The 17,754-nt window shown below is 47.1% G+C and overlaps 1 protein-coding gene across 1 annotated transcript in view; it reads right to left on the bottom strand.

Annotated features, from left to right (window-relative positions):
* Positions 1-483: 483 nt before the first annotated feature.
* Positions 484-17,754, bottom strand: part of LOC112104982 (P-selectin-like) — a 50,903-nt gene continuing 33,632 nt past the window's right edge. Inside the window, exons 9-13 of the mRNA XM_029912441.1 lie at positions 9,399-9,584; positions 5,965-6,087; positions 3,961-3,991; positions 2,669-2,724; positions 484-908 (exon numbers count right to left, since the gene is read on the bottom strand). Coding sequence (XP_029768301.1) covers positions 2,670-2,724; positions 3,961-3,991; positions 5,965-6,087; positions 9,399-9,584 — 395 coding nt within the window. The 3' untranslated portion in view covers positions 484-908; position 2,669. The remainder of the gene's footprint in view (positions 909-2,668; positions 2,725-3,960; positions 3,992-5,964; positions 6,088-9,398; positions 9,585-17,754) is intronic.

Below are 17,754 nucleotides of genomic sequence, written 5' to 3'. Positions count from 1 at the left end.
ATTTCTATTCCCAGATGTGGCCCTCAGGCCAAAAAGTTTGACCACCCCTGGACTAGAGAGTGATTGAGGGTGTAGATACTAGGGCCCAGGTCTTGAGGACCTTTCCGAGCATCCAATAGGCAGGTGGATGAAGGAACAAGTGGGTTGGGGACATGGGCAGCAGGTATCATAGGCTGGGGGAGGCTGAGCCTCCCCAAACAGCCAGGCGTGGCCTCACCCACACTCCGTCACCAGTCCGCTCCTGCTTCCCACTCTGCGGACGGCTCTTCCCCTGTGCCATCATGGCCCCAGCTGGGGCTGGTGCTGGTGCTGTGCTGCCCACCCTCCCGGCGCTCGGGCTAGAGAGGCTGGGGCTGCACTGCCTGGCCACCTGACGCTCTGGGGCCAGGGAGGCTGGGGACGCACTGCCGGGCCTCCTCACGGTCCGGGGCTGGGCTGGGGCCATGCTGCCTGGCCTCCCTGCTCTCTGGGGCTGGGGGGTGAGGACTGGGGGCGCTAGCCTGAGGCAGGGGCCAGCGGCCACTGTCGGGGGTCTCTGGGCTCCGGCGGGCATGGAAGGGGCAGGGCTTCGGGTAGAAGGGGTGGGACTGGGGGGCTAGCCTCCCTGAGCCAGCAGTTCACCCACCACTCATGCTTGGGGACCTTTACATGATACAACTGGATTGTGAACCGAAGCCCAGTGTCAGAGGAAGAACAAGCCCAGATTTCAGATCAGAACTGGATGTGTGCACCAGAGTTAGTTTAATCCCTGACTGTCAGTGACTGTGAGTTCTTGGGCTGGATGATGGCAGAGCTGAGCTGAGGAGTAAGGTATAAAAACAGCTTCTAAAAGGATTGAGGCATGAGTACCATCTTCAGGACCTTTTCCTTCCAGTGATCTTCTCTCCTGGGGGCATCTTCTGCTTTAGCTATAACGGATATAAATAAGAAATTACCCAAAGGAAAGTTTATTTAAAGAGTTTGATAAAGTTCAGTTTGTTCATTTTTGAGTTATTGACATGGTGGTGGGGTGAATGGGGGATGGGGAGGGGAGTTATTCTCATAGATGCCTTTTTAGGACTAGGTTAGGACTTTCTGCTACATTTTGCATGGTGTATCAACTTGTAGAGCTTGTGCATGTATCCAAAACAGCTCCTCTAGCACAGGGGTTCTCATCCTTTTCCATGTCATGACCCCATGTCACAATAGAAAAGCATTCATGACACTTCTCCCATCTACCCTTAGAGAAACAGGGGTGGCCATGATGCACAGGTTGAGAACCTTTGCAGTAGTGCATGTTATTTAGACAGTAAAACAAACACACATTGAACCATGTTGGATTTTCATGTAACAAGCTGTAGAAGAGTGTCTTTGTCTTCCTCTAGTGGCTGGTTCACACAGGAGGCTATGACCATTTGGCAACTATGTCTGGGGGAAAAAAAGGCAGCAAAGCAAAAAAAAAAAAAAAAACCCCACCACATCACCCCCCCCCCCAAGCCCTGGACGGAGGCCAGGGAGACGCAGGGGAGCGCGGGGCTGGGGTGAGTGTGAGTGGGGGACAGGCGGCGGCTGTTCTCCCCACCTGGGCAGCGGGACTCGGGAGCAGCCACTGCTGCAGCTCCCACTGCTGCGGGGGGAGGAAGCGGCCGCTGGCCAAGCACGTGGCGCTCGGCAGCTGCGGCTCTGGCGCCCACGAACCCCCCCGAGTCCGGGCCTGCTGCGGGGACCCAGCAGCGCGCACGCTGCGCCCAGCCCCTGGCCAGTTGCGTCTGGGCTGGCTGCCCAGCTGGTGCAATCCCGCGGGCGGCCCCGGAGTGGGGGCAGCAGGCCCCAGCCCCCCCATCCCGCTCGGGTCCCGCAGGGGAATGAACGGGGTTGCCAATGCCTCCGCCCCAGGGCCGCCCGCGGGATTGCACCAGCTGGGCAGCCAGCCCAGACGCGACTGGCCAGGGGCTGGGCGCAGCGTGCGCGCTGCTGGGTCCCCGCAGCAGGCCCGGGCTCGGGGGGTTCGGGCCCGGGCGCCAGAGCTGCAGCCGCCGAGCGCCACGTGCTTGGCCAGCGGCCGCTTCCTCCCCCCGCGGCAGTGGGAGCTGCAGCAGCGGCTGCTCCCGAGTCCCACTGCCCAGGTGGGGAGAACAGCCGCCTCCTGGCCCCGCGGGCCGCCCCCCACTCTCCCTCCAGGTACCGCGCCCGAGTCCTGCCTGCTCGGGGCCAGGCCGGACTCACACTCACCCCGGCCCCGCACTCCCCTGAGTCTCCTGGGCATGGCGTGCTTGGGAAGAGGCGGGGATTTGGGGAGGGAGCCAATGGGGCAGTGAGGGGGCGGGGATGGGGGCGGGGATTTGGGGAGGGATCCAATGGGGGAAGGAGGGGAGGCGGAGTCGGGGCGGGGGGGGCGCGAGCCCTTCCGGGCTCCGCCTATGTGCGGGAGCCTTGCTTGTTTGTCCAGTGTCCCGACCTAACATTGGTTGGGACTCGGGACAAACAAGCAAATATCGGGACAGTCCCGATAAAATCGGGATGTCTGGTCACCCTAAGTACATTTCCCAGACCTGAAGAAGAGCTCTGTATGGCTTGAAAACTTGTCTCTCTCACCAACAGAAGTTGGTCCAGTAAAACATATTACCGCACCCACTCTGTCTCATAGAAATAAATAAGCATTTCAAGACTGATTTCTCTGACAGTTTACCTTAAAAGTTGGAGTCAAACGCTGCATTTGTAAAGACACCAGGTGCTCCCAGGTTACTAGACAACAACAGAAACACACTGGTATAAACCTAGAGTGATAGGAAATGAGAGAACCCCTACCATCGGTCAAAAAAGCCCTTTTCTCTCTTAAGGAACTGGTTCTTCCACCCTAGGCAAAATAAGAATTGGGGCACAGATTTGGCAGCTCCTGAAGACTCACACATTTTCCTGAATGAGTCACTGCATCTGTGTCTGGGAGGATGTGTTATCAGAGCCTCTTTATCCCCTGAATGTGGTGCTGTAACCACTCATGACTGCCCATAAATTTTGTACCTGTGTTCATATGGATCCATATTACAAGTAAACAGCAATGAACGTAATGACCCCATCTTGTGGGCCATTCTCCAGTCTATTGTTTACAAAACCTTTACTGCCCTTCCAGGCCTGAGCCTGCACTGCACAGAAAGCCAGGATCTAACAAAACAACACTATACAAGGGTCATCCTCAGGGACTCCATGCCACGATGTTTTTGGCTTCATGGTGGAACACACTTTAAATTCTCACAATGTGGATTATAACAGAGACCCCTGTTAAACCTGCAATTTTTAAAGGACCCAATGAAAGAAATGGCTCTCTGTGTTATTATTTTAAATACTGGAATTTAGTAATAAAAAATCATGGTACACGTAACAGGCAAGACAATCCCATTGACCAGGACAGGACTCCTATAGAGCCCTAGCTCATTCTGTTGGCATCTACTGACCAGTTGTTTACAATGTGTATGCAGTCCCATTAGCAACACATGCAAAATAGTGCACCCTGCCTTTCTTTGGAACACTGGCAAATCATTGTTAAAAATGCACCTATCATGCCTCTGTGTATGCACAAAGTGTGACTTCCAAAGGCTCATCATTTGGTCTAATCAAAACCAGTTTTCACTGTAAATCCCAAAGCCCATGTTGAGAAGATGTCTATGTCCCTGCCAGAATTCAGCTTTCTAGCCCCAGCTGGTTCAGCACTAGAGTTATTAATGTAAGGACTATATGATGTTTTATGATGGGGGAAAGTGCCCTACACACCTTGTGCTTGATACTATAAACCATTCCTGTTCAGACTTTCAAAAAAATTCACTTTTGGGGTCAGGCACGAATGTCTCACCCCAAAAGGCTAAAATTTCTGGAAGGGCTGGGTGAGGAAAAACAGGGGACTGGCAAGCTCCATGGTAGCTGCAGTGCTCGTGAAAGCCGTGGTGCAAGTTAGAGTGATCAGCTCACAGAACACATGGCTCTTACCTGGTGGGATTCAGCAGTGTTTTTTCTTCCTCTGATGATGGAGTTGAAACATCCATGGGATGGTGCAGAAACAACAACAACAAAACAGATCTCATCAGTGAAGGGTATGGTAAGCATGTGGGATAAAGCAGTCTCTGACAGACTAGGTTCTCACCATGGCTTCCGAGAGCAAATTCTGAGATGGTTAGTGGAGATACACTGTGCTCGGGTACATATACCCCCCATGTGATGTTCTGTACCTCGGGGGAACATCCTGCACCCCCATGTTCATCCTTATAATATGATTGTGTGATATCCAATGCAAAGTTTGTCATGTCAGGTGTCTTCGGAAGGCTCATGATGCAATGAGCATTGTTGTTACAGTAATATTATAGTAATGTTATAGGTTGTAATTTCATGTATATAGTTATGAGGCTGAAAATGTATCCTTATGGCTTAAAACAAGCCCAGGCAAAACTCTCCAGGAACAGAGGGGCAGTACATACCTCATCAGGACATGTATGGGACAAACCCAGCCCAGCCTCACAGGAACAAAGGACACTGGCCTAGGCAGCAACAAAGGATCTGTTGGACTCTCCAGTGAGTCACCCCCCCTTCCCTTGGTCAGTTTGGGACTATGATGAGGTAATGCTCACCTGACCCTGAAGTGTGGGCGGGGGGAGGGCAAAGCCAAGGGGTAAGAAAGAACATGATAAAAGGGATAGATGTTTGCCATGCTGGCTCTCTCTTCCTCGATCATCTACAGACACCACCACCAAGCGACTGAAGCGCTGATCAAAGGGGACAGCCTGGCTGAAGGGCAACCAGCCAGCCTATGGTGAGAAGCATCTAAGTTTGTAAGGGCACTGAAAGTGTTAAGATCAGCTTAGAATGCATTTTTCTTTTATTTAATTTGGCCAAATCTGACTTGTTGTGCTTTGACTTATAATCACTTAAAATCTATGTTTTGTAGTTAATAAATTTCTTTGTTTAGTTTACCTGAAGTAGTGCGTTTGGTTTGAAGCGTGTCAGAGACTCCCCTTGGGATAACAAGCCTGGTACATATCAATTTCTTTGTTAAATTGACAAACCCATATAAGCTTGCAGCGTCCAGCAGGCATAACTGGACACTGCAAGACAGCGGTTCCTAGGGTTGTGTCTGGGACTGGAGATATTGGCTAGTGTCATTCAGTTGCACAATCAAAGCAGCGGCTGGCCAAAATTGCTCACTCATGTAGCTGGGAGCAGCTTACATGCAAGAGGCTGTTCAGGAAGAACCCAGGAGTGGTGGTTCCCACAGCACAGCAGGGTAAGGCTGGCTCCCAGAGTCAAGGATTGGTCGGTCCAGATAACATCAGGGGAATGTCACACCCCACATGGCTAGACTCCATGCCTGGGCAGAGGGAAGAGAACTGGGACCACCTTAAAGATGCCATCTGAGCCAAGCGGCATGGATGCAAGGCCTCTGGGACATGTGAGATTATTATTAGGAGGGCCCAGCAGAGCAAGGTGCAGCTGACAGGGCTCCTATCTCTCTGTTGGGGCTTTGTTTACCTCCTGGGAAAAATGGTTACCCTCAGAAAGGGTTCTACTTAGATCCTGAACTTGTTCTCTGGGAGTCTATTTCAACAACAGCATGCCAGTCTTCTGTATTTCAGGCCTTTGGACCTCCCTGAAAATAGTGGCAGCAGCCACACTTGTTCTGTTGACTTCAGTGAGGGTTGGCTCAGCCCCTTCATCTCACCGAGCCTCATCAGGGACAAAGATGCTGCTGCCCTCAGCCATGTGAGGCAGAATAGAATCCAGCTCCTCCCTCAGCTATGCTGGGTCTGCAAGGCTGAGGAGAGGGTGTACTTCTGTCCATAAACAAGCACACAGGGATGAACCACGTGGACTAATAAGGGGCCATCTTGAATCACTTTTCTGACCTTATCTGCACTTCTTCAAGGGATAAATCACCTGTTTCCAGGCAAATGCCCTCAGCAATAATAACCAAAGACACAAACAAAGCCATGCATTTCTTACCTTTGTCACTGAGACGCTTGATTAGCAGAGCTATGAACATTCCTGTCAACAACAGGGCCACAAGGGCCACAGCTCCACCACCCATGTAAAGCAGGACTTGCTTGAAATAGGGAGCAGCCTCTTCTGAAATAAATTCCCAGGCCAACATGTTAGGATTCAGATCACTGGGAGTAAAATTTTCAAAAGCGCCTAAGGGTCTTAGAGCCAGATTTTCAAAGGTATTTAGGTCCCTAGTGAGACAAATAGGCCCTAGTGGGATTGACAAAAGCACCTAAGCAGGTGAGGTGCTGAACTCTGGCAGTTGGATGCCTCTGACATTCCCACTAGGCCCCCGTCTGCATCTTTAGGTGCCTCGATACTTTTAAAAATCTGGCCCTAAGTGACTTAGACAGCTAGGTCCCTTTTCAAAAGTGACGTAGGCACTTAATGGAACTTAGCTGTCTAAGTCACTTAGACCTTGCAATGCTGAAAGAAGCAACACGTAAATACCTTTAAAAAACTGAGCTTTAGGCTCCTGAATCCCATTGAAAGTTACTGGGACTCCTGCTCCAAAATCAGATGAAATTAAGTGTTGATAAATGCAAAGTAATACATGCTGGAGGCAGGAGTGCTGGAACCTAGGTAGAAGTGGGGGGCCCATGAAGCCCTGCCTCCTCCGTGGCCTCACCCCTGCCCTCCTCTTCCCCCAAGGCCCTGCCTCCCCTGTCGTGGAGGGTCCAGGACTCTCCACAGTGGCCGGGCTCCTTGGATGGCTCTTACCACTAGGGTGACCAGATGTCCAGATTGTATAGAGACAGTCCTGATATTCGGGGCTTTTTCTTATATTGGCGCCTATTACCCCCCACCCCCGTCCTGATTTTTCACACTTTCTATCTGGTCACCCTACTTATCATGGCCCAATTCTGGCTTCCGTCCTGGCCAGAGGGCAGGGCCTCGGGGGGGGGGGGGGAAGGAGGAGCAGGGGGTGGGGCCACGGAGAGTGGCTGGGACTGTTGGGATATAGATATGCAGGCCTGCCTGTAAAGGCCTATACTTTAAGAACTTAGCTAGTTATAGAGGTATAAAACAAAGAATCAAAATCACAGTCCACCTGTCTATGGGCCTTCTCTCACTAGGATAGTCTGAGGCCTGGTTCTTAGGCTAAGGCCTTTGGCTAAGCAGCAGAGGCAACCATAAGCTGGGAAGCGTATGGTCACATCCTCACATTCCAAACTAGTCACATTAAAATAAGGTGCTATTGGGCTGTTAGGAATACAATCCTGTCCTGATAATGCCTATCACCACCAGATATAGATGGTTAAAGAAAACTTAGTTTGATAGCATCCTGTCTGGCAAAAAATCACTTCTCAACAGTTGTGGTTGTGAAACCCTCATTTCTATATGTTTTATCTTTATGGCCCCCACTTTTCTATTGTTAATCTGTCTGGTTCTCTAATTGTTTCTGTCTGCTGTATAATTAATTTTGCTAGGTGTAAATTAATTAGGGTAGTGGGATATAATTGGTTAGAGAATTATGTTACAATATGTTAGGATTGGTTAGCTAGATTTCAGTAAAATGATTAGTTAAGGTATAGCTGAGAATATTACTATATAAATTAGGGGCAAACAGGAGGTAAATTGGGATTCGAAAATAAGGAAAAAGGAATTTGGATTTAAGCTTGCTGGAAGTTCACCCCAATAAACATTGAACTGTTTGCACCTTCTGACTTTGGGTATTGTTGCTATCTGTTCAGGCGAGAAGGACCAGGGAAGTGGAAGGGTGAAGGAATAAGCCCTCTAGCAGGGACTAGTGGCGAGGGGGGGCTAAGGCCCACCTCAGTCCCGCACTGGGAAGAGGCTATTGCTGTGGGCAGGGGCTGAGCTTTGCAGTGGGGGAGCTGATCATCATCAGCCCGCTGTGAAGCGTAGCCCCTGCCTGCGCCACTTCGTGCCTGTCTGGGCTTGCAGTTTGGGGGGGCAATGTGGCCCCCTGCTCCCCCAACTACATCTGTGTAAAAAGTGGGTGGACATAGCCGGTTCTGGCACCCTTGGCTGAAGGGAATAACTCAAACTACCCATCCATCATACTGAGTTATAAATAAGCTGTGTGAGCTCAGGAAATAGACTTGGGCATCCCTAGGCCTGGTCTACACTGGGGGGGTGTCGATGTAAGATACACAACTTCAGCTACAGGAACAGCATAGCTGAAGTCGACGTATCTTATTTCGACTTACCTCCCGTCCTCACGACGCGGGATCGACGGCTGTGGCTCCCCCGTCGACTCCGCTACCGCCGCTCACCCTGGTGGAGTTCCAGAGTCAACGGGAGCGCGTTCGGGGATCGATATATCGCGTCTAGATGAGACGCAGTATATCGATACCTGATAGATCCGGCGGGTAGTCTGGACGTACCCTTAGGGACAATTCAATGGAGAGCGCTGCTCTGCTTTATGTGCAGTGGTGGTCAACAAACCAAACAAATTGTTAGGGTGCAAATGAAACTGGATGGAGCATAATATGGAAAATATAGAGCAGCATTATAGAAATGAATGGGACGCCATCGCATGGGATGCTATGTGAAGTGCTGCTCATTCCCCTCAAAAGTGACATCACAGGAGCAGAGCAGGACGGCTAGAGAGACAAGGAGAGAGACTGGGATTGTTGCTATAGAGAGGGGACGGATAAATGAAGACCTGATAAAAGTGGCCCGGAGAAGGTACTGGAGAGTGTTCTCCTAGTCTCATAGCATAATGGGACATTCAGTGAAAAGGAAAGATGGCAAATTCAAATCCGATACAGTCAACATGATCACACAGTGCACCAACGTGCTGGTGGTACTCTCACAAATACCGGGGCAGGAGCTTCTCAAGGCCCGGCAAGGCATTTGCTGTTTATACAGATCACAAGAGGATCTGGAGTTGTAACAGCAAACACTATCTGATTAAATGGGTTTTAGCCCACGAAAGCTTATGCCCAAATAAATTTGTTAGTCTCTAAGGTGTCACAAGTACTCCTCGTTCCTCTTGCTTGAGTCAACCACTAACTAGTGGAGCAAATCATCCCACATCTGCCTGCTGTGGGGCTTCTTGCACCTTCCCTATCAGCATCTGGTGCCGGCTCCTGCCAGAGACAGGATACTGGGCTGAGCTAGATGGACATAGTGTCTGATGCCCACTGGCCACCCTTGTGTTCCACTCTCTAGTGCTTGCTGGTTTCACCCAAGTGTGCAGCTTTGCAAAGGGCTGTAAGTATTAGTGTATACCCCAAAGGGCTCTGCTCTTCCTGTTACCGAGAACAGCCTCATTTGCTAGCCCCTGGATCTCCTTCCCCACACTGGGAATGCTCACTCCCCACCTGAGCCTCTCCACATTCACCCTCTTGTCTCTCTCCGGCAAAGGGCTTGCAAGGGAAAAGCACTGCTCCACATGGAAGCTAGAACATGGCAAAACAACTTACCTTGGCAGGCAGGCATCTTGTCTGACCAGTGCCCATCAGGCTGGCACTGCACCCTGCTTGTCCCATTGAGGAAGTAGCCCTGAGTGCAGCGGAAGCGACACACTGACCCATAGCTGAAGGATTCCAGAGGGTGGGAGCAATTCATAAGAATTGGCTCTAGGTCCCTCAGCTTGGGGCATCTCGTGACTGGAATAAAGAAAACAAACGATGAAATGTTCAGACTAGCGCTGTCGATTAATCACAGTTAACTCATGCTATTAACTCAAAAAAATTAATAGCGATTAATCGCAGTTTTAATCGCACTGTTAAACAATAGAATATTGATTTCAATTACAACACAGAATATAAAATGTATAGTGCTCACTTTATATTATTATTTTTATTACAAGTATTTGCACTGTAAAAGTGATAAACAAAAGAAATAGTATTTTTCAGTTCACCTCATACAAATACCATAATGCAATCTTTGTTGTGAAAGTGTAACTTATAAGTGTAGATTTTTTTTGTTACATAACTGCACTCAAAAAGAAAACAACATAAAACTTTAGAGCCTACAAGTCCATTCAGTCCTACTTCTTGTTCAGCCAATTGCTCAGACAAACAAGTTTGTTTACATTTACGGGAGATAAAGCTGCCCGCTTCTTATTTACAGTGTCACCTGAGTAACAAAATGGAGGAACTAGAGCTATTGGTGCAGGAAGTGAAACCAGATATTATAGGGATAAGAGAAACATGGTGGAATAATAGTCATGACTGGAGTACAGGTATTGAAGGGTATGTGCTGTTTAGGAAAGACAGAAATAAAGGCAAAGGTGGTGGAGTAGCATTGTATATCAATGATGAGGTAGACTGTAAAGAAATAAGAAGTGATGGAATGGATAAGACAGAGTCTGTCTGGGCAAAAATCACATTGGGATAGAAAGCTCCTAGAGCCTCCCCTGAGATAGTGCTTGGGGTGTGCTACAGACCGCTGGGATCCGATTTGGATATGGATGGAGAACTCTTTAATGTTTTTCATTAAGTAAACACTAATGGGAATTGTGTGATCATGGGAGACTTTAACTTCCCAGATATAGACTGGAGGACAAGTGCTAGTAATAATAATAAAAAAAAAAGATGCGATAGCTGATGGATTCCTTCACCAAGTAGTTGAAGAACCAACAAGAGGGGATGCCATTTTAGATTTGGTTTTGGTGAGTAGTGAGGACCTCATAGAAGAAATGGTTGTAGGGGACAACCTTGGTTCGAGCGATCATGAGCTAAGTCAGTTCAAACGAGATGGAAGGATAAACAAAAATAGATCTGGGACTAGGGTTTTTGATTTCAAAAGAGCTAACTTTAAAGAATTAAGGAAATTAGTAAGGGAAGTGGATTGGACTGAAGAACTTGTGGATCTAAAGGCGGAGGAGGCCTGGAATTACTTCAAGTCAAAGTTGCAGAAACTATCAGAAGCCTGCATCCCAAGAAAGGGGAAAAAATTCATAGGCAGGAGTTGTAGACCAAGATGGATGAGCAAGCATCTCAGAGAGGTGATTAAGAAAAAGCAGAAAGCCTTCCCATCTTCCAAGGAGTGGAAGATGGGAGGGATCAGCAAGGAAAGCTACCTTATTGAGGTCAGAACATGTAGGGATAAAGTGAGAAAGGCCAAAAGCCATGTAGAGTTGGACCTTGCAAAGGGAATTAAAACCAATAGTAAAAGGTTCTATAGCCATATAAATAAGAAGAAAACAAAGAAAGAAGGAGTGGGATCGCTAAACACTGAGGATGGAGTGGAGGTTAAGGATAATCTAGGCATGGCCCAATATCTAAACAAATACTTTGCCTCAGTCTTTAATGAGGCTAATGAGGAGCTTAGGGATAATGGTAGGATGACAAATGGGAATGAGGATATGGAGGTAGATATTACCACATCCGTGGTAGAAGCCAAACTCGAACAATTTAATGGGACTAAATCGGGGGGCCCAGATAATCTTCATCCAAGAATATTAAAGGAACTGGCACATGAAATTGCAAGCCCATTAACAAGAATTTTTAATGAATCAGTAAACTCAGGGGTTGTACCGTACGACTGGAGAATTGCTAACATAGTTCCAATTTTTAAGAAAGGGAAAAAAAGTGATCCGAGTAACTATAGGCCTGTTAGTTTGACATCTGTAGTATGCGAGGTGTTGGAAAAATTTTTGAAGGAGAAAGTAGTTAAGGACATTGAGGTCAATGGTAATTGGAACAAAATACAACATGGTTTTACAAAAGGTAGATTGTGCCAAACCAACCTGATCTCCTTCTTTGAGAAGGTAACAGATTTTTTAGACAAAGGAAACGCAGTGGATCTAATTTACCTCGATTTCAGTAAGGCATTTGATACGGTTCCACATGGGGAATTATTAGCTAAATTGGAAAAGATGGGGATCAATATGAAAATTGAAAAGTGGATAAGGAACTGGTTAAAGGGGAGACTACAATGGGTCATACTGAAAGGTGAACTGTCAGGCTGGAAGGAGGTTACTAGTGGAGTTCCTCAGGGATCGGTTTTGGGACCAATCTTATTTAATCTTTTTATTACTGACCTTGGCACAAAAAGTGGGAATGTGCTAATAAAGTTTGCAGATGACACAAAGCTGGGAGGTATTGCTAATACAGAGAAGGACCGGGATATCATACAGGAAGATCTGGATGACCTTGTAAACTGGAGGAATAGTAATAGGATGAAATTGAATAGTGAAAAGTGCAAGGTCATGCATTTAGGGATTAATAACAAGAATTTTGGTTATAAATTGGGGACACATCAGCTGGAAGTAACAGAGGAGTATTGGTTGATCACAGGATGACTATGAGCCGCCAATGTGATATGGCCGTTAAAAAAGCTAATGCTGTCTTGGGATGCATCAGGCGTGGTATTTCCAGTAAAGATAAGGAGGTGTTAGCACCGTTATACAAGGCACTGGTGAGACCTCATCTGGAATATTGTTGCAGTTCTGGTCTCCCATGTTTAAGAAGGATTAATTCAAACTGGAACAGGTACAGAGAAGGGCTACTAGGATGATCCGAGGAATGGAAAACCTGTCTTATGAAAGGAGACTCAAAGAGCTTGGCTTGTTTAGCCTAACCAAAAGAAGGATGAGGGGAGATATGATTGCTCTCTATAAATATATCAGAGGGATAAATACCAGGGAGGGAGAGGAATTATTTAAGCTTAGTACCCATGTGGACACAAGAACAAATGGATATAAACTGGACATTAGGAAGTTTAGACTTGAAATTAGACGAAGGTTTCTAACCATTAGAGGAGTGAAGTTCTGGAACAGCCTTCCAAGCGGAGTAGTGGGGGCAAAAGACATATCTGGCTTCAAGACTAAGCTTGATAAGTTTATGGAGGGGATGGTATGATGGGATAGCCTAATTTTGGCAATTAATTAATCTTTGATTATTAGCAGGTAAATATGCCCAATGGTCTGTGATGGGATGTTAGATGGGGTGGGATCTGAGTTACTACAGAGAATTCTTTCCTGGGTGCTGGCTGCTGAGTCTTGCCCACATGCTCAGGGTTTAACTGATCGCCATATTTGGGGTCGGGAAGGAATTTTCCTCCAGGGCAGATTGGCAGAGACCCTGGAGGTTTTTTGCCTTCCTCTGCAGCGTGGGGCATGGGTCACTTGCTGGAGGATTCTCTGCACCTTGAGGTCTTTAAACCACGATTTGAGGACTTCAATAACTCAGGCATAGGTTAGGGGTTTGTTACAGGAGTGGGTGGGTGAGATTCTGTGGCCTGCGTTGTGCAGGAGGTTAGACTAGATGATCATAACGGTCCCTTCTGACCTTAAAGTCTATGAGTCTGAGGCTTGGTCTACACTTACCCCCCAAGTCGAAGTAAGGTACGCAAATTCAGCTACGTGAATAACGTAGCTGAATTCGACATACCTTACTTCGAACTTACCGCGGTTCAGACGCGGTCCACACGCGGCAGGCAGGCTCCCCGTCGACTCCGCGGTACTCCTCTCGTTGAGCTGGAGTACCGCAGTCGACGGGGATCACTTCCTGGTTCGATTTATCGCGTCCAGACCAGACGCGATAAATCGAACTCGGAAGTTCGATCCCCAGCCGCCGAACTAGCGCGGTAGTGTAGACCAGCCCTAAGAGAAGTGCCTTCCAAAATCTGAGAGGTACAAGGTGTGGAGCATGCATTTGGAAGTTTTAAAAAAGCAACACTCCAATGCAGAAACTACAGAACCCGAACCACCAAAAAAGAAATCCAACCTTCTCCTGGTGGCATCTGACTCAGATGATGAAAATGAACATGTGTCAGTCTGCACTGCTTTGGATCGTTATCGAGCAGAACCCATCATCAGCATGGACACATGAAGGGACATATGACATATGAATCTTTAGCACATCTGGCACGTAAATATCTTGCAACACCAGCTACAACAGTGCCATGCGAATGCCTGTTCTCACTTTCAGGTGACATTGTAAACAAGAAGTGGGCAGCATTATCTGCTGCACATGTAAACAAACTTGTTTGTCTGAGCGATTGGCTGAACAAGAAGTAGGACTGAGTGGACTTGTAGGCTCTAAAATTTGACATTGTTTTATTTTTGAATGCAACTATTTTTTGTGCATAATTCTACATTTGTAAGTTCAACTTGCATGATAAAGGATTGCACTCCAGTATTGGTGTTAAGTTAATTGAAAAATATTATTTCTTTTATTTTTACAGTGCACATATTTATAATAAAAAAAATATAAAGTGGGCACTGTGCACTTTGTATTCTGTGTTGAGATTGAAATCGATATATTTGAAAATGTGGAAAACATCCAAAATATTTAAATAAATAGTATTCTATTATTGTTTAACAGTGCAATTAATTGAGTGATTAATTGCAATTAATTTTTTAATTGCTTTACAGCCCTAGTTCAGACCCATCTCGCAAAGCTCAGCCTTAAATATTACAGTACACAATGCAGCCATTGCCAACCTGGGAAGACACCCTGTCCTCAGTACACCCCAGTGGGGCATGGAATGCAGCAGGGATGGATGGATGAAGAGCTCAGAGGAAGTGGGTCACTGATAGCTCTCACTATGTAATTGGGAGCATGCAGTGTATACCTCCTCCTAGGAAACTGTAACTAGAGACATTGACTAAACACCTCTTAAGGTCTGTCTGCACTGCAATCAGAAGTGTGACTGGAGCATGCGTAGATCAGGCTCCAGCCCAAGCCTGGAAGCAATCAAATAACCCTGCAGCCTGAGCTCCGCAAGCCCAAATTGACTGACACGGGCCAGACGCAGGTATCTAGTTGCTGTATAAACATTCCCATTGAGCTCAATCAAAGCCAGCTCAGGTATGCTGCAATCCCACCTCTGATTGCAGTGTAGACATACTCTTTGTGTGGAACATCGCTGGTCTTGAACACCAGCCTGCAGCTACAGGAGCAGTGTGCTTCCTCTCCAGGGAGCAGCTCGGACAGCTGTGCTACCCCTGGTTACAGAAAGCAGGTGCAACTGTCAGGAGGCCTAGAGAGCTCTAGACTAAATCATAATAATGGGGAAAGGGGAGCCTTGCCTTGAGCCTCTAGTTACCTTAGCAGTAGGTGAGACTGAAGAGCCTGTGGTATGGAAGTCTATGGATTACGAGAGAGTTTGGAACCTTTTAATACAATTCATACCAACCCAATTTTTCCTATGATAGCTCCATTCAGCACTGACAACTACTTTGCAGGCACACATTAACAGCCATGCCTGAGGCCTGTTCAGAGCTGTGTTACAAGATGACCTGGATAATTATAGGCCTGTCAATCTGACACTGATACTACGAAACATAATGGAGCAGCTGATATGGGGCTCGATTAATAAAGAATTAAAAGAAGGTAATATAATTAATGCCAATTAACATAGGTTTATGGAAAATATATCAAACTAACAATATCTTTGTTTGATGAGATTAAAGGTTTGGTTGATAAAGGCAATAGTGTTGATGTAATACATATACACTATAATACACATACTCTGTAATACACTGTAAGATGTTTGTCTTGTTACTGCACGACATTTTGGTTAAAAAACTAGAACAAATAAAATTATGGCACACATTAAACAGATTAAAAGCTGGCCAATTGATAGGTCTCAAAATGTAATTGTAAACAGGATTCCTCATTGAGTGGGTGTTTCTAGTGGGGTCCTTCAGGGATCCGTTCTTGGCCCAACATAAAATCATTACTGATAAAGGCTTCAGATGACACAACAATGGGGGGAGTGGTAAATAATGAGGACAGGTCATTGATACAGAGCCATCTGGATCTGTTGGTCAGTTGGGTACAAGAAAACAATGTGCATTTGAAAACAGCTAAATGGAGAATCATAGAACCATAGAATCACAGGGTTAGAAGGGACCACAAGGGTCATCTAGTCTAACCCCCTGCCAAGATGCAGAATTTGTTGTGGCTAAACCATCCAAGATGGATGGCTATCTGGCCTCCTTTTGAAAACCTCCAGTGAAGAAGCTTCTACAACCTCCTGAGGCAGTCTGTTCCACGGTCCGACTGTTCTAACAGTTAGAAAGTTTTTCCTGAGATTTAATCTAATCTATTATTACATCCAGGAACAAATCATGTAGGCCGTACTTACAGGATTGGGGACTCTATCCTGGGAAACAATGACTCTGACAAGGATTGGGGGGGTCGTGGGGATAATCAGCTGAATATGAGCTCCCAGTGTAACACTGTGGCCAAAAGAGCTAGTGTGATCCTTGGATGCATAAAAAGCGGAACCCTGAGGAGGAGCAGAGAGGTTATTTTACCTCTGTTTTTGGCACTGGTGTGACCATTGCTGGAATTCTGTGTCAAATTCTAGTGTCCAAAATTCAAGAAGGATGTTGATAAATTGGAAAAGGTTCAGAGAAGAGCCATGAGAATGATTAAAGGCATCAATTTCTGCGGATTGTAATGACCTCATGTCCCCACAGGATCACCACTTAATCACCTCCAGACCAAACAATTGATCAACAGTGTTGCCATTGACTATCATTAGGTTTAAGTCAGTTCCCTGAGAAACATCCCAATTAAGTAGATTTGCCAATTAAACTGACTGCAGTTGAAGCAACTATTGAGCAGTCACAAGAACTGGGCTTCTATGGAAAGGGCACCTGGTATCACACCAACTCCACAATATGCACCCTAATCACCCCAAAGTTAATGTTGTGCCTCTGAGGGTCATACACTCCAGCATCTCCGATCCATTCTGCACAAACCCCATCTTGCAGAGGAAGGTGCAGGTTGAGTTATCAGTGAAGTCTCCATGTCAGTGAGAGCAGTTTAATTGGCCCCTCTCTGGGACAACTAGAACTGGGCACTTTACAGCCGGAAAAGTAAAGCTCAAGTCTTTAACGAAAAAGTCTGGATGTGTCAGGGTTGGTTGTTGGGGGTGAAATGCCAGGGGAATGGGCTGATGGATAGTGAAGTGCCAAGGGTACATGGGTGCATGAAGGTGGGTGCTAGGGGCATAGGGTGCCAGGTGGATGGGCTGACAGAGGTGTGGGTTGCTTGAACTGCAATGTGAGGTTGTTGGGGTTAGAGGCTTCTCCAGCTATAGGCAAGCTAGGCAGCTGCCTAAGGCAGCTGATTTGGCCTGGCTGCCCCTCCATCATGATGGGGGAGTGGGGGGTGACCTGGCCAAATTAGAGTGGCATTGTGACCCTGCACACCCGGTTTCAATGTCATTCACTAAAATTTAGCCCAGGTGGCCTCTATTTCCTGACATAACAGAAGCACAGCCAAGCCAAATCTGCTGCCCTAGGCCTATGAGAAGGGGGTGACACACTGAAGTTTTGCTTAGATGGCAGACTGTCTTGAGCAGCTTCTGGTTGAAGTGCTCTGGCCAGGGGCATGTGGGGCCAAGTAAAATGGCATGCCAGAGAGAGGTGCAGCCAGATTGGCTGTCAGCTAATGGGGTGCAGGTGAGCAGCATGCCAGGAATATGGACTGGTGGATCATGAAGGTAGGATATCATGTGTGTGTTAAGAGATAAGGTGCTGGAGGGATAAACTGTGTTGCCAGGGATTGCATCCAATTTGCACACACTTTGCACTGGTGTAAATGGCTGCCCAAGCGGCAGAGCAATGGTGACCCATATCCATTGTCTCCCAATTACAAAAATTTCTCCCAGTGAAGCTTTATATTGCACAGCTGCCCCAGATCAAAAGGTCCAGTCCCCTGGCCCCCAAACCATTGTACACAATAGCTCTCTTCCCTAGACCTGGCAAAGAACTGGTCCCCTATGGAAAGTCACCTGGGCTCACACCAGCTCAGCAATGTACATTCCACACACCCCACAGTTAATGCTGTGCCTCTACCTTCACAGCGC

This window comes from Terrapene carolina, unplaced genomic scaffold (assembly GCF_002925995.2).
Source record: "Terrapene carolina triunguis isolate 2854851 unplaced genomic scaffold, T_m_triunguis-2.0 Scaffold212, whole genome shotgun sequence".
NCBI classification, from domain to species: domain Eukaryota; kingdom Metazoa; phylum Chordata; order Testudines; family Emydidae; genus Terrapene; species Terrapene triunguis.
The sequence above is the reverse complement of the archived record's forward strand: the minus strand, read 5'-3'. Positions and strand labels throughout refer to the sequence as shown.